The following is a 16,407-nucleotide window of genomic DNA, read 5'->3' on the forward strand; positions in this document are numbered from 1 at the left end:
TTTATTTATTTATTTATTTTTAAATCTTTATTGTTGGATGTAAAATGTATTACAGATGTTCCACATTTTTCCCCCATTGACCCCCTCCTCCCCACTCCCGCCTTCCTCCCACCTTTTCCCACACTATTGTCTGTGTCCATTGGTTATGCATATAAATTCTTTGGTTTATTTCTTCCCACCCCCCCAACCCCTTTCCCTTTGAAGTTTGTCAGTCTAGCAATGAATTTGTGCTTCTTAATCCCTTCACCTTTTTCACTCATTCCCCCAACCCCCTTCCCAACTGGCAACCAACAAAATGTTCTCTGTATCTATGAGAATGTTTCTGTTCTTCCTGTTCATTTTGTTTGTAGATTCCATTGTTGATAGATATGTATTCATTGCCATTTTGTTTGTTCATACATTTTATCTTTTTCTTCAAAAAGACCCTTCATCATTTCATATAATAACAGTTTGGTGGTGATGAGTTTGGAGTTCCTTTAACTTTTTCTTGTCTGGGAAAGTCTTTATATGGCCATCAATTCTAAATGACAGCTTTGCAGGATAGAGTAATTTTGGTTGTAGGTTCTTGGTTTTCATCACTCTGAATATTTCTTGCCACTCCCTTCTGACCTGCAAAGTTTCTTTTGAGAAATCAGCTGACAGCCTAATGGGTACTCCCTTGTAGGTAACTAGCTGCCTTTCTCTTGCTGCTTTTAAGATTCTCTCTTTGTCTTGAACCTTTTGCATTTTGATGATGATGTGTCTTGGTGTGGGCCTCTTGGGGTTCATCTTGTTTGGGACTCTCTGTGCTTCTTGGACTTGTATGTCTGTTTCCTTCACCAAGTTAGGAAAGTTTTCTGCCATTATTGTTTCAAACAGGTTTTCGATTTCTTGTTCTCTCTCTTCTCCTTCCGGCACCCCCAAGATGCAAATGTTGGCACGCTTGAAGTTGTCCCAGAGGCTTCTTACACTATCCTCATTTATTTGGATTCTTTTTTCTTTTTGCTGTTCTGATTGGGGATTTTTTGCTTCCTTATATTCCAAATTGATGGTTTGCTCCTTGGATTTACATACTCTATTATTGAAGCTGTGTAAATTATTCTTTATTTCAGTTAATGCCTCCTTCAATTCTAACTGTGTATCCATGATTTCTGACTGGTCCTTTTTTATGCTCTTGAGGCCCTCCCTAAGTTCACTGAGGTTCTCACTAAGTTCATTGAGCATCCTTATAAGCAGTATTTTGAACTCAGTGTCTGTTAGGTTGTTTATCTCGCTTTTGCTTAGTTCTTTTCTTGGGGTTTTGTTCTGTTCTTTCATTTGGGACCTGTTTCTTTGTATCCTCATTTTGGCTGCCTCCCTGTGTTTGTTTCTGTGTATTACTTAATGAGAGGTATGGGGCTCGCTGAGACCCGATGCTGCTCGTTTGAAAGAATTTAGGAAAAACCTGAAGCAGGATCCAAGACAGGCCAATCCTATGGTTAAGCAAGTGGCAACAGCTTGGGTGGGCCTGAAAGTTGTGTGGGGCGGGGTGGGGCCTGAGGGAGTCAGCAGGGCGGGGCTACCAGTGTGAGCCAGGTTGCTGGAGTCCCAGATATGGCAGCTGTCTACCCCCCCAGGGAAGGGCTCACCAAAAGAACAAAGGCCTCTGACAGCACGTTTGTCCCCGAGGAAGCCCCCTCTCCAGCCCTCGCTCCAGTGCCAAACAGCTCAGTTCTTCCCTATATGTCCCCTCGAGCTGCCTCCCCTCCGAGCTCAGAGGGAGAGAGTCCGATAAGTCCGTGTGCGGGCCCTTTAAGGAGCTGCCTGGGGCTCCAGCCGCCTCAGCTTCCCTGAGCCTCAGTTCCCGCTGGTTTTTCCAGCCAGAAGTTATGGGGACTTCTCTTCCTGGCACTGGAACCCTGAGCGGGGCATCTGGTGTGGGACGGGGACCCCTCAGTCCTCAGGAAGGACCTTCCCAGCCACAGGAGCCTCCTGATTTTTATCCGCCACACGCGGGTGTGGGACCAGCCCGTCCGCCGCCGCCCCTCCTACCAGTCTGGATGTAGCTGCTTTTTTTTTTTAATTCCGTAGTTGTATGACTTCCATTCAGCTTGATTTCAGGCGGTTTTGAATGATGGTTGTTCTGTAGTTTAGTTGTAACTTTGATGTGGTTGTGGGAGGACGCGATACCGCGTTTACCTACGCTGCCATCTTGACCGGAAGTCCGAAAATCTGAATTTAAATATCAGTTCTTTTACTTGCTTGTTGCAACTTAACCCCTCCAATATCTACATGCTTTAAGGACTTAATTTGATGACAAATGTCAGACACCTCATTCAACTTTAGATCTCCAGTGCCTACATTTAGTAGGCATTTAATAAATATTTAAATTAATAGAATATTGAGAATCCCACTCAGTCTTTTGGTCCTTTGAACCACCAACACCCTATACCTCTAACTGTTACATTAGGCACATGGACATAAAGCGTAGTTACAGTAGCAGCATCTAATATTTGTGAAAAATTTTCCAAGATTGCTCAAAGCATATCATGCCTGTTATCTTGTTCAGTCTCTAAATTCAGTTAAGTTAGTAAAAAAGGTACTGCTTTCCACGAGAAAAACAATTATTCACTCTCTCAAATGTTCCGTTTTCTCATGTTAAATTGCTTTTTGAGAAAGCGCATGTTTTAAAATCATGCTTATTGCCATAAGAGAGACTTTATAAATTGAAGTTTGACCTAAAATAATCAGTCTTTGTGCATATTTATACTAGTAGTATAGGTCTCATATATCAGGTAAAGTAGTGAGTGATATGGTAAAAAATATTAAATACATTTGTACGATACCTAACATTATAAACCCTGATCTCACTTATGTCATTAACTCTATAAAATAAGCAGGGAAGTTTTAGAGATGAGGACACTGAAGACTGAGAGGTTAGTAAGTTTGTGGCAGAGGTGGAACTTGGACAAGCAAGATTTCCTGATGTAAAATCTACTCTTTCCACAATGGCACATGACACTTTGAAGTAAGAACTCAGTGTAGTAGTCTGTCAATAAAGCCGTATTTATCTGTCTCATTCTTTTTTATTTTTTTAAATTTAGGCAAGATTGGCATAACATTATATTAGTTTCAGGTGCACAACATAATTTGATATTTGTATATATTACGAAATGAAAACCACAGTAAGTCTAGTTAACATCTGTCACCATACATTGAAAATTTTGTTTCTTGTACTGTATCTCATTCTTTTTTTTTTTTTTTACTCCTCGCCCAAGGGTATTTTTCTGTTTATCTTCAGATAGCGTGGGAGGGAGGAAGAGAGAAACATCTACATGAGAGGGACACACAGACTGGTTGCCTCCCTCACGAACCCAGCCAGGGCTGGAGATGAACCACAACCGAGGTACATGCCCTTGTTTGACCATAATCAAACACGCGACTCTTTGGTCCACAGGCTGACGCTCTAACCGCTGAGCCAAACCAGCCAGGGCTAGGCTTATAATTTTCTTTATTGATTTTAGAGAGCGAAGAAGAGAGAGGGAGAGAGAGAGAAACATCAATGAAAGAAAACATTTATTGGCCACCTTCTGCATGCCTCCCTGCTGGGGATGGGGCCAAAACCTGGGCTGTGCCCTGACCAGGAATCAAATCAGTGACCTCTTGGTGCATGGGTCGACGTGCAACCACTGAGCCACACCAACCGGGCAATATACCTCATTCTTAAGTGATTGAAAATATCAGGGTTTTTTAGTAGCTTTATTCACGTATAATTGATATAGTACAATTTGATAAGTTTTGACATATGTATACACCTGTGAAACACCATCAACTCAATCAAAATAGTGAACATATTCATGCCTCTTTGTGTTCTTTCTTCCCATCCTTCCCCACTGAGTGCTTTCTGTCATTATAAATTAGTTTGTATTTTCTAGAGCTTTATGTAAATGGAATCATATAATAGGTACTCCATTTTGTCTGGCTTTAGTATAATTATTTTGAGATTTATCCATGTTGTGCCAATAGTTCAATCTTTTTTCTTGCTAAGTAGTATTCCATAGTCTACATATATCATAATTTGCTCATCCATGAACCTATGGATGGATATTGGTGTTATTTTCAGTTTGGGGTATTTACAAATAAAACTGCTATAATTATTTGTGTTCAAGCCTTTGTATGGACATATCTTTTCTTTTATCTTAGATAAAAATACCTTGAAGTGGAATGGCTACCTCATATGGCATATGTATGTTAACCTTTAGAGCAGTGGTTCTCAACCTTCCTAATGCCGTAACCCTTTAATACAGTTCCTCATGTTGTGGTGACCCCCAACCATAAAATTATTTTTGTTACTACTTCATAACTGTAATTTTGCTACTGTTATGTCTTAGGCGACCCCTGTGAAAGGGTTGTTCGACCCCCAAAGGGGTCACAACCCACAGGTTGAGAACCGCTGCTTTAGAGAAATTTACAAACTGTTCTTTAAATTGGTTGTACCGTTTTACATTCCCATCAACAGTGTACAAGCAGTTCAATTCCTACATCCTCACAAACACTTGATATGGTCACTTTTTTTTTTTTTTTTTTACTTTTTTTTTTCCAGAGAGAGAGAAACATCAATGTGAGAGAGGAACATCGACTGGCTGCCTCCTGCACTGCCCCACCAAGGATCGAACCCATAACTTAGGCATGTGCCCTGACTAGGAATCAAACTGGGACTTCTCAGTCCATGGGATGACTTTCAGTCCACTGAGCCACACCGTCCAGGCTATGGTCATTCTTTTTCATTGTACCCACTCTAATGAGTGTGCAGTGATATCTCATTCTGACTTTAATTTGCATTTCACTAATGGACTAATAATGTAGAGGCATCTTTTCATATGCTTATTTGCTATCTGTATATCTTTATTGAAGTATCTGTTCAGATTTTATTTTTTGTTAATTGACTTGTTTATTATTACTGAGTTTTGAGAGATCTTTATATGTTCTGTATTCAAGACTTTTATTAGATACTATATGCTGCTCCACAAGTATTTTCTCCCAGAGTGTGAGTTGTCTTTTCACTCTCAATGTCTTTCAAAGAGAAGATTTTCTTTTTATTTTGACAGAGTCCAATTTATCAGTGTATTCTTTCATAGGTTGTGTTTTGGTATCATGTCTAAGAAATCTTTGTCCAACCCGAGGTCACAAAGTTTTTTTCCTATGTTTTCTTCTTTCTTTTATTTTCTTTCAAAGAGAGAGGAAGGGAGAGAGAGATAGAAACATCGATGTGATAGAGAAACATCAGTCAGCTGCCTCCTACACACCTCCTACTGGGGATCGAGCCCGCAACCTGGGCATGTACCCTGAGCAGGAAGCAAAACGGGACCTCTCAGTCCATGGGATGACACTCAGTCCACTAAGCCACACTGGCTGGTCTTCTAGAAATGTTAAAGTTTTATGTTTTACATTTAAGCCTGTGACCCACTTAGAGTTAATTTTAAACTGTGAGGTATGAATCAAAATTCATTTTTTAGCCCTCACTGGTTTGGCTCAGTAGTTAGAGCATCAACCCACCAGACAAAAGATTCATGGGTTCAATTTCGGTCAAGGGCATGTACCTTGGTTGCAGTTTGGTCCCCAGCCCTGGTCAGGGTCGTGTGGGAGGCAACCAATTGATGTATCTCTCTCTCATTGATATTTTTCTCTCTCCCCTACACCCCACCCCACACCTCCCTTCTTCCCTTCCTCCCTCCCTCCCTCCCTCCCACTCTATCTGAAGATAAATGGAAAAATGTTTTCGGGTGAGGATTCTTTTTTTTTTTTATCCTCACCCGAGGACATTTTTCCATTTTTTGTTCAGGTAGAGTGGGAGGGAGAGAGAGGAACAGAGAGAGAGAGAGAAACATCGATGTGAAAGGAACACATCGAGTGGCTGCCACCCGCACAACCGACCAGGGCCAGGGACAAACTGCAACCGAGGCACGCGCCCTTAGCGGGAACCGAACCCGAGTCTCTCAGGACTGCAGGCCGACGCTCTAACCACTGAGCCAAACCGGCCAGGGCGAGGATTCTTTTTTAATTTTCGTTTTTTACATATAGCTATCCAGTTGTTCTAGCACCATTTGTTGAAAAGACTATCTTTTCCCCCACTGAGTCAGTCACCTTTGTACTTTTGTCAAAAATCATTCTCCCTAAATATGTGGGCTTTTTTCTGACTCTGTTCATTCCATCTATCTATTTACCTATCTTGACACTAATATCACACTGTTTTGACTACTGTAGCTTTATAATAAATCTTGAAATCAGGTCATGTTAGTCCTCCAAGTTTGTGGGTTTTTTCCAAAGTTCTTTTGGCTTTTCTCAGTTCTGCTAGGATTTTTATTGGGATCATGTTAAACTTACAAATCATTTACTATCTTAATATTGAATCTTCCCACTCATGAGCAAGATATATATCACCATTTATTTAGGTTTTTTTTATTTTCTCTTAGCAATGTTTTGGAGTTTTCTCTCCAGATCTTTCACATCTTTTGTCAAATTTACACCAAAGTATTTCATATTTTTAATACTACAGCGTGGGGACAAAAGAAAGTTTACAATTGTTCATATGGAGTATAATACACTAAATAATACAAGAATTAAACTCTGTTTCGTGTACTTACAACTGTAAACCTAGTTTGTCCCACCCTGTATTGTACATGGTATGGCTTCTGTATTTCAGTTTCTGATTATATAGTCATTTTTAGCTTTTGGAAATACAACTGATTTTTGTATATTAATCTTGTATACTGCAACCATGTTAAACTCACTAGTTCTAGTAGTGTTTTTGGAGATTCCTTTGGATTTTATATACAAATGATCATGTCATCTGCAAATTCAGATACTTTTACTTTTTTTTTTAATCCCCACCAGAGGATATATTTTATTGATTTTAGCAGCTTTATTGAAGTATAATTGATTACTACAGTTTTATAAGTTTTGACATATATATACACCTGTGAAACACCTGTGCGGGGGGAGAGAGGAAGGGATGGAGGAAGAGAGGGGGGGGGGAGAGAGAAAGAGAAAAGAAAGAGAGAAAGAGAGAAAGAAAGAAAGAAAGAAAGAAAGAAAGAAAGAAAGAAAGAAAGAAAGAAAGAAAGAAAGAGAGAGAGAAAGAAAGAAGAGGGGAGGGGAGGGGAGGAGAGGGGAGGGGAGACATAGATTGGTTGCCTCTCATCTGTGCCCCAATTGGGGATTGAACTTACAACGTAGGTATGTGCCCTGACCAGAAATCGAACCTGCAACCTTTTGGTGTAGAGGACAACGCCCCAACTAACTGAGCCACCTGGCCACAGCCAGAAACTTCTTTTCCAATCTGCTTTTTATTCCAGTATATTGTTAAATAGGAATGGTGAGAGTGGATATCTTTTGTCTTGTTCTTGACCATTGAGTATGATGCTAGCTATAGATCATTTACAGACGCCTATTATCAGTTTGAGGAAGTTCTCTTTTTTTTCTATTTTTCTGAGAATTTTTATGGATGTTACATTTTATCAAATGCTTTTCTCTATCTATTGAAAGGGTCACACAGGATATTCTTCTTTACTTTGTTTATAAAGTGTGAATTATATTGATTAATTTCCAAATGTTAAGCCAACCCTGCATTCCTGGGATAAATCTCACTTGATCACGATGTATTCTCCTTTTTCTTTTTTTTTCTTTATTGTAATCCTCACCTGAGGATATTTTTTTACATTGATTTAGGGAAAGTGGAGAGGGAAGGGGGGGGGGGAGAAATAAACATCGACATGAAAGAGACACATTGATTGGTTGCCTCCCCCACATGCCCCAACCGAGGTCAGGGATTGAAACTGAAACCCTTCAGTGTGGGAGCCAACACTCTTCGTATAATGCCTGTGTCTGGTTTTAGTATCAGGGTAATGCTGACCTTATAGAATGAGTTAGTCATCTTTAATTTTCTGGAAGAGTTGAATCATCTTTAATTTTCTGGAAGAGTTGATTAGAATTCATACTCTTTTTTGCTTAAATGTTTGGTAGAATTCACCAGTGAAGCTTATCAAGTGGTCAAGCATTTCAGTGGTACAGTGGTTAAATATATATATTAGAAAAAACCGCAATAGACTGTAGCTGCGAAAAGTCGAAGCACGAAGTGGCGAGGGACAACTGAATATAATAAAGAATCCTACTTCGCGGAAATTCATTTATCGCGGTAGAGTCTGGAACTGATTAACTGCAATAAACGAGGGCCGACTGTATCTAATAGACTGGGTTGCTGCACTTCCACAGATTTGGCTGGCAGGGAGAAACAAGCCCAAATGGATATAGATAGCAAAGGCAAGATCAGCGTGGTATCAGCTCCCACGTTCCTAGCCACACAAGATGATACCAAATGGGAGGGGCCAGATGCCACTCTAGGTGATAGGTCATTCTATTGTGGAGGACCCAACTCTGAACTGTAGCCAAGCAGTTTATACGCTACAACAACACCCTAAGGAAGGTGAATGGACAGTCTCATGCATCATTGGAACCATGGAAGGAGCTGAGGAACTGCTTCGCAGAAGCCGCTCACAAGATAGAGAGGTGGATGAGACATGACCTCGTGACAGCTTTTCACAAGACTGCCTGTCACCAGGTACCTGGGAGGATAACAGAGCATTCTGCCAAGACGGGTCAGACTGCAGCTGGGCCTTGCCTCTGTGGCCTTGGTGAGATTGCAAGGTAGCCAGGGTGCCGTGGTAGATCTTCTCCAACAAAGCCGTCCAAGCCTGGAGTTTCCTTTATGGGAAGATTTTAAACTTTAAATTCACTTGCTTGAATAGGTATCAAGCTATTTGGGCTATGTGTTTACTTCATGAGTGAGCTTTGGTAATTTGTCATGAAATTTGTCTGTTCGTCCAAGTTATACAATGGACAGGCATAAAATGTTATTTCTTATTATTTTAATATTTGTAGAATTTGTAATAATGTTACCTATCTCATTCTTGATATTGGTCATTTGTGTTTTGTCTTTTTTCCTGCTTGGTCTGCCAGAAGTTTATCCACTTTTTTTTTTTTTTTTAATCTTTTTGTTCCATTGATTTTTCTCTATTGTTTTTTTGTTTTCTACTCATCTTTATTTTCTTTCTCCTGCTTATTTTGGCTTTAATTTATTCTCTTTTTTTCTAGTTTCTTAAGATGGAAGCTGAGTTCAATGAGTTGAGACCATTCCCCTTTTCTAATACATTCCCTCAGGGCTAGAAGTCTTCTCCTACATACTATTTTAGCAGCATCACACAAATTCTTATATGTTGTATTTTTATTTAATTCGAGATACATTATAATTTTCCATTTAATTTCTTCTTTGACCTGTGGGTTATTTAGAAGTCTGGTGTTTAATTTTCAAACAATTGAAATCTTAGATCTTTCTAATATTGATTTCTAATTTAATTCTGTTGTGGTCAGTGAACATACTTTTCTATGACTTGAATTCTTTTACATTTGTGAGACATTTTATTGTACAGAATATGATCTCTCTTGGTGAATGTTCTTTTGTACTTGAAAAGAATACATGCATGTGCCGTTCTAAAATGTCAGTTAGATCAAGTTGGTTGATAATGTTCAAGACTTCTATGTTCTTTCTAACTTTATACTTGTTCTATCAATTATTGAGAAAGGCATATTGACAATAATTGTGCAATTGTTTCTCTTTACAGTTCTATCAGTGTTTTGATTTATGTATATTGAAGCTCTGTTATTAGGTGAACAATCTAAAATTTAGGGTTATGTTCTCCTGATAAACTAACCCCTTTTTCATTTTCAAATGACCCTTTTTACCTCTGGTAATAGTCTTTGCTCTGAAATCTATTTTGTCTAATGTTAATATAGCTGTTCCAGTTTTCTAGGATGTCATCCTGTTATATATTTTAAATTCCTTTATTTTAACCTATTTGTGTCTTTATATGTAAGCAGCATATAATTGGAACTCACAACCTGATAATCTTTTTGCCTTTTAATTGGGAATGTTTAGACTTTTGAGTTTAATGAGATTATATGTTAAGGTTGAGTCATCTTGCCATTTGTTTTCTGTTTGTCCCATCTGTTCTTTGCCTTTTTTCTCTTCTTTTGCATTCTTCTGGAATGTGTATTTTCTTATTATTCAATTTTATCTCATATATAGACTTACTAGCTACGACTATTTAGTTTAGTGGTTGTTTTAGATTTTTTGTGTGTGTGTTTTGTTTTGTTTTATCCTCACCCGAGGACATGTGTCCATTTTTTGTTCAGATAGAGTGGGAGGGAGAGAGAGGAAGAGAGAAAGAGAGAGAAACATCGACGTGAAAGGGACACATCGAGTTGGCTGCCTCCCGCACGACCCATCCAGGGCTGGGGACAAACTGCAACCGAGGTACATGCCCTTAGCAGGAACTGAACCCGGGTCTCTCTGGACCACAGGCTGACGCTCTAACCGCTGAGCCAAACCAGCCAGGGCTAGGTTTTATATTATACATCTTTAGCTTATCACAGGCTACCTTTAAATGATATTATACCACCTAAGGTATAGTGAAGAGTATATGTTCATTTATTAGAATAGTATAGTTACCATTTTTGGTGCTCTTTATTCTGTTGTGTATATTCATAGTTCTATCTGGTATCGTTTTTCTTCTGCTAAAGGACTTTATCATTGTAATGCTGGTGATGAACTTTTTAGTCTTTGTGTCTGAAAATATCTTTATTTCATCTTTACTTTTGAAAGATATTTTTGCTACATAAAGAATTCTAGGTTGACAGATATTTTTTATTGCAGTACAGTACTTTAAAGATGTTCCACTGTCTTCTTTTTATTTCTTTTTATTTTTTTTATCCTCACCCCATTTATCTTCAGATAGAGCGAGAGGGAGAGAGGGGGGGAAAGAGAGAAACATCGACATGAGAAGGAGACATTGATTGGTTGCCACTCACACAACCCCAACCGGGGCCAGGGCAAACTGCAACCGAGGTACATGCCCTCAGCGGGAACCAAACCCGGGTCTCTCTGGTCCGGCCAATGCTCTAACCGCTGAGCCAAACCAGCCAGGGCTCCACTGTCTTCTTGCTTATATTATTATTTTTTTTTTCTTTTTTTATCTTCACCTGAGGACACTTTTTGATATTTTGTTCAGATAGAGTGGGAGGACACATCAAGTGGCTGCCACCTGCACAACCCAACCGGGGCTGGGGACAAACTGCAACCGAGGTACATGCCCTTAGTGGGAACCGAACCCGGGTCTCTCTGGACCGCAGGCCGATGCTCTAACTACTGAGCCAAACCAGCCAGGGCTTGCTTATATTATTTTTAATGAGAACTCTTATCTTTGTTCCTCTGTGTTTACACATCTATTTTCTCTGGCTGCTTTTAAGATTTTCTCTCACTGGTTTTGAGTAATTCGATTGTGAGGTATCTTGATGTAGTTTTCGTGTTTCTTGTACTTCGTGTTGTTGAGCTTCTTGAATCCAAGGCTTTGTGGTTTTAATCAAATTTGGAAAATTTTTAGCCATTATTTTTTCAAATATTTTTTTCTTTTTTTGCTCCCCAATTTCAACAACTTTTAATTACATGAATATTATACCACTTGAAGTTATCCCACAGTTGATGGTCTTTAAAGTTTTTTGGACTATTATGAATGTAGCTTCTAGAAACATTCATATAAAGGTTTTTGTGTGAACATAAGTTTTCATTTCTTTGTAATAAGTGCCCAGAAGTAGATGGGCACTTCACACCCACCGTGATGGCTATAGTCAAATAATAAGTGTTGGTGAAGATGCAGAGAAATCAGAACTCTTAAACGCTGCTGATGGCAATGTAAATACTATTCTTAGAGTCCTTCCTTCATCGAAAATATGACATTTTTTCTCTTCACAGTAGGAAGTATATGTTTAACATAAATGCTGAAGGTCAGTATTTTCTTGACAACCTTCTATGTTTCTATGACTGGATTTTTTTGTTTGTTTTTAGACTGGTGTCATACAGTATTTCTACATTGAAGACTGGCAATTTGTTAATGATTATCGACATCCTGTCAGTGTGAAAAAGATTTTTCCTGACCCAAATGGGACCAGATTAGTTTTTATTGATGAAAAAAGTGATGGATTCGTCTACTGTCCAGTAAGTCTAGAAAAGTTTTGAATGATTATTTTTTAAAAAGGAAACAGATTGCCCAGCCAGTGTGGCTCAGTGGATTAAGTGTTGTCCCATGGGCTGAGAGTTCGATTCCTGATCAGGGCAGATGCCCAGGGTTGCAGTCTCAATCCCCGGGGTAGGGGGCGGGAGGCATACAGGATGCAGCTAATCGATGTTTCCCTCTCATTGATGTTTCAGTCTCTCTCTAAAAAAATACATATTTTTTTAAAAAATGCAACACATGACCCTGGCCAGTTTTGCTCAGTCGGCCCTTGGACCAAAGGGTCGTGGGTTCGATTTCTGGTCAAGGGCATGTACCTGGGTTGCAGGTTCAATCCCCAGCCCTGGTAAGGGTCGGGCAGGAGGCAGCCAATCGATTTGCCTCTCACATCAATGTCTCTGTGTCTCTCACTCTCCCCTTCCCTCCCTCCCTTCCACTCTATCCAAAAATCAATGGAAAAATATCCTCGGGTGAGGATTAACAAAAACAACAAAAATGCAACACATGAAGAAAAGTATTTTTAAAATATATTTTATATATAAAATCATTTTCTCATAAACAGAGCCAAGGATTATAGTACTTTGTTATCATGATTGTGATATCATGATTGTGATCCATTTCATGACTATTTACTCCAAGAAATCTTTGTCCATTATTCTGCAATTTTTCGTAGTGTCAGCCCCAGACAGATTTTCAGGGAGTCCATTGGCACTGGTGTTCTCATTCTTACAAACTGAAAGTCAGTATAACGTAGTGGTTGGAGGCATAGCCTGGAGCCACTCTGCCTGGGTTCAAATCCTGGTTCTTTTTTTTTTATCCTCACCGGAGGATATTTTTCCATTTTTTGTACAGATAGAGTGGGAGGGGGAGAGAGGAAGGGGGAGAGAGAGAGAAACATCGATGTGAAGGGACACATCGAGTGGCTGCCACCCGCACGACCAACCAGGGCCGGGGACAAACTGCAACCGAATTACGTGCCCTTAGCGGGGAACCGAACCCGGGTCTCTCCGGACCGCAGGCTAACACTCTAACCGCTGAGCCAAACTGGCCAGGGCCAAATCCTGGTTCTTAAGCTTAGTACCTATATGACTCAGTGAAAATTCTCTGTGCCTCAGTTTCTTCATCTGCAAATGGGTGTAATAATAGTCGTGTAGACTATGAGGTTTGAATTAAATGAGGTTACATACATAAGTAACTAGTATAATATGTGGTAAGCAACACTATCCAATGGAAATATAATTTCAACCACATATATAATTTTTAATTTTCTACTAACCGCATTTTTTAAAAGGTAAAAAGAAACATGAAATTTATTTCAGTAACAGATTTCATTTAATCCAATATTATTATTTCAGTATGTAATCAATATAAAAAATTACTGATAGATATTTCACACTTTTTTTTTTTTAAATAGTATGGGAAAGAGGAAGGGAGAGAGAAACAGAAACATTGATATGAGAGAGACACATCGATTAGTTAACTCCCTGACCAGGGCTGGGGATTGAACCCACAACTCCTTGGTCCACAGGTCAACACTCTAACCACTGAGCCAAACCAGCCAGGGCCACACTCTTTGTTCGATACTAACTTCTTGAGATCCAGCGTGTAGTTCACACTTGCACACATCTTAATTCAGACTAGACCTACTTTGATGCTCAATCGCCACATGTGGATATTAAGTGGTGGCTACTGTACTGGACAGCACAGCTCTGTAGTATTAGTTGTTTGCAGGAATTTTATATTTCATTCTTATTTTTAGAGGAAGATAGATTAGGGAGAAAGTGGGTATTTCTCAGCTCCACCTTCTGCAAATATATTAGCCTGCCCCCCTGAGTTTACAGGAATAGGTGGATTGATTTTTTAATAGCTCATATTACTGTAGCAGTACATTTTGTATTTGTTAGAGTGCGTTGTGGAGAAGTTATTGGAAAAAAACATAGCCAGTGTAATTTATCTAAATTTCAAATCATATATGAATTAATGTCTGTTTCTTCTCTAGTTGGAGCATTTCTGTCTAGTATTGAAAATTTTTTCTAAATGCAAGTGTTCATAATTTAAGTTTCTGTCATATTAAACAGCTTCATCTTCCCCCCCCACCCCACCCCCCCCTTAACCTGAAGCTTTGTGTCCTGGCTTGTAGTTTTGCCTGCAAATTCACCAAATTTTAGATAAAACCCTTGATTTTCCATATAACTGTAGTTTTTTTCAAGCCGGACCTTGTACAGGGACGATTGGAGTGTTGGGTTGAATATGGGTTGGTAAGGTGTGCCAGCTAAGACTACAAACAAGCTCCTTCCACGGCAAATGACAATGATTTGTGTCTAGACTTCAGGCAAATCTTCAAATCCTATTTTGTAGGTTAATGATGCTACATATGAGATTCCAGATTTTTCACCAACCATTAAAGGTATTCTTTGGGAAAACTGGCCATTGGATAAAGGTGTATTTATTGCTTACGATGATGATAAGGTGTACACTTATGTCTTTCACAAAGACACTATACAAGGTACTTAATCACTTTTTTGTACATTTGTTGATAAATAAATTTCCATTGCAATGAAATTAAAATGTTTCTTATATTTGTACTGAGTATTATCTTTCAGCATTAAGATATCTGATTTATAATGTAGGATCCAAGGTCATTTTGGCTGGTGGCACCAAAGTTCCCTTCTCTCATAAACCTCTGCTGTTATATAATGGAGAGTTGACGTGCCAGACCCAGAGTGGAAAAGTAAACAATATCTACCTTGGCACTCACAGCTTTCTCAACGGTTTGAAAGATGTGGGGCCTAATGAGCTGAGGTCAATGCTCACACAGACTTTAACGCTAAAAAGGTAGGATTTCAAACACTTCTCATGGAGCTTATTTGCTTTTGTGGTTTTAAAGGTCAACTCCTATTAAAATAGGTGGAGATAATAGTATTTTCCTTGCTTACTTCACAGGATTATTGTCAGGCTCATAAGATAATGGATATGAGAATGTGTATGAATTCTAAAGATGGTCATAGTGTAATATTAGTGCTTTATTCCAAGAAAAGCCCTTCAGAACAAAAAGGTTTCAATCACCCAAATTGTAGTTATTCTGAAATTCTAATGAGCACAGTTATTTCAACAATATCTTAATTTCATCATCATAGTTTGATTTTTCCTTGCTTGAGGTTCCCTCTTCCTGTTTTCTCCTCTTACATCTTAGGGCCACTGTGAATTCCTTTGTGGTCCTAACTCTTCTTACCATCTCTTAAACGTTGCTGTTCCTCAGGGAGGGTCCCATGAGCTTCCTTCTTCTCCTCTCACTCTAATTCTTTTCCTAAGTGAATCTCCTCCTTGCATGACTTCAGTACCACCTGTACGAGGCTGGCTCCCAGTGCGCATCTTCAACTGGAACCTGTGTCCAGCCCTGCTTACCAGTCACATGTGGCTGGAGTGCGTGAGCTCCTCATACTTGCCCTGTTTAAAACAACTCAGTGTCCCCCCCACCCTTTTTCTCCCCCATTCTAATCATACATGCACATGTCCTAACACTTACCTACACACATCCCAGATCCTTTTCTCCTTCCGTGTCCCCCAGTCTTAACTCAGCCCTCACGTGGAATAATGTACTATAACATAACTACTTACTGACTGCGCTCTCTGCTCATGGCCTCTTAGCAGTCTCATCTGTTCTCCACACACTTTGGAAAGTGTAGTCTGACCCTCTCATTCCCCTGCTGAAGATCTTCCATTACTTTTAAGAAGAAATCCCTCCTCTCTGGGGGCCTCAGCATGAGGCACTCGATGGTTTAACGCCAGCCTGAGCTATCCTCACTCTTTCCTTCCTCTCCCACTGCTTGAATCCAGTATTCAGCATTTTCGTGATTCTCTGCTCTGGCACGAGCTGCTCTCTGTGTGTAGTAACCCCACGTCCTTCACTGTTAGTGGGGTCCTCTCCCACTCCCGGAAGCCCCCAACTGCTGGCGGCCTTTCTGATGCGTTGCCTCAGAGCCAGCATACGATATGCACGGTGGGGGAGAGCTTGACCATTCACCACTGTGGACTCGGGCTAGGCTCTCAAGGCCTCAGATCCTCACTTGCCTCATCTATAAGGGAGAAATAATCCTAATACGTCGTGGATAGAGTTGGCAGGGTAATCCAGTAAGAGAATTCGTACAAAGCGCGTAGCAAGAAGACCCACACATCGTAAGCACGCGATTATTTCTGTTGTACTATGTGACAGTCACCTGTTTACTTGCCTGTCTCTTCCACCTTCCCCAGTTGTGACACCTGAAGGACAATGACTGTGTTTGATCTTTGTATCTTGGTTCCTGGTGCATAATAGGTGCTCTGTAAA

General features: G+C 39.8%; 1 protein-coding gene across 1 annotated transcript in view; it reads left to right on the plus strand.

Annotated features, from left to right (window-relative positions):
* Positions 1-16,407, plus strand: part of WDR19 (WD repeat domain 19) — a 91,377-nt gene that overhangs the window by 41,379 nt on the left and 33,591 nt on the right. Inside the window, exons 15-17 of the mRNA XM_036254422.1 lie at positions 11,915-12,064; positions 14,439-14,586; positions 14,711-14,915. Of these exons, the coding sequence (XP_036110315.1) occupies positions 11,915-12,064; positions 14,439-14,586; positions 14,711-14,915 (503 nt within the window). The remainder of the gene's footprint in view (positions 1-11,914; positions 12,065-14,438; positions 14,587-14,710; positions 14,916-16,407) is intronic.

This window comes from Molossus molossus, unplaced genomic scaffold (assembly GCF_014108415.1).
Source record: "Molossus molossus isolate mMolMol1 unplaced genomic scaffold, mMolMol1.p scaffold_m16_p_1, whole genome shotgun sequence".
Taxonomy (NCBI): domain Eukaryota; kingdom Metazoa; phylum Chordata; class Mammalia; order Chiroptera; family Molossidae; genus Molossus; species Molossus molossus.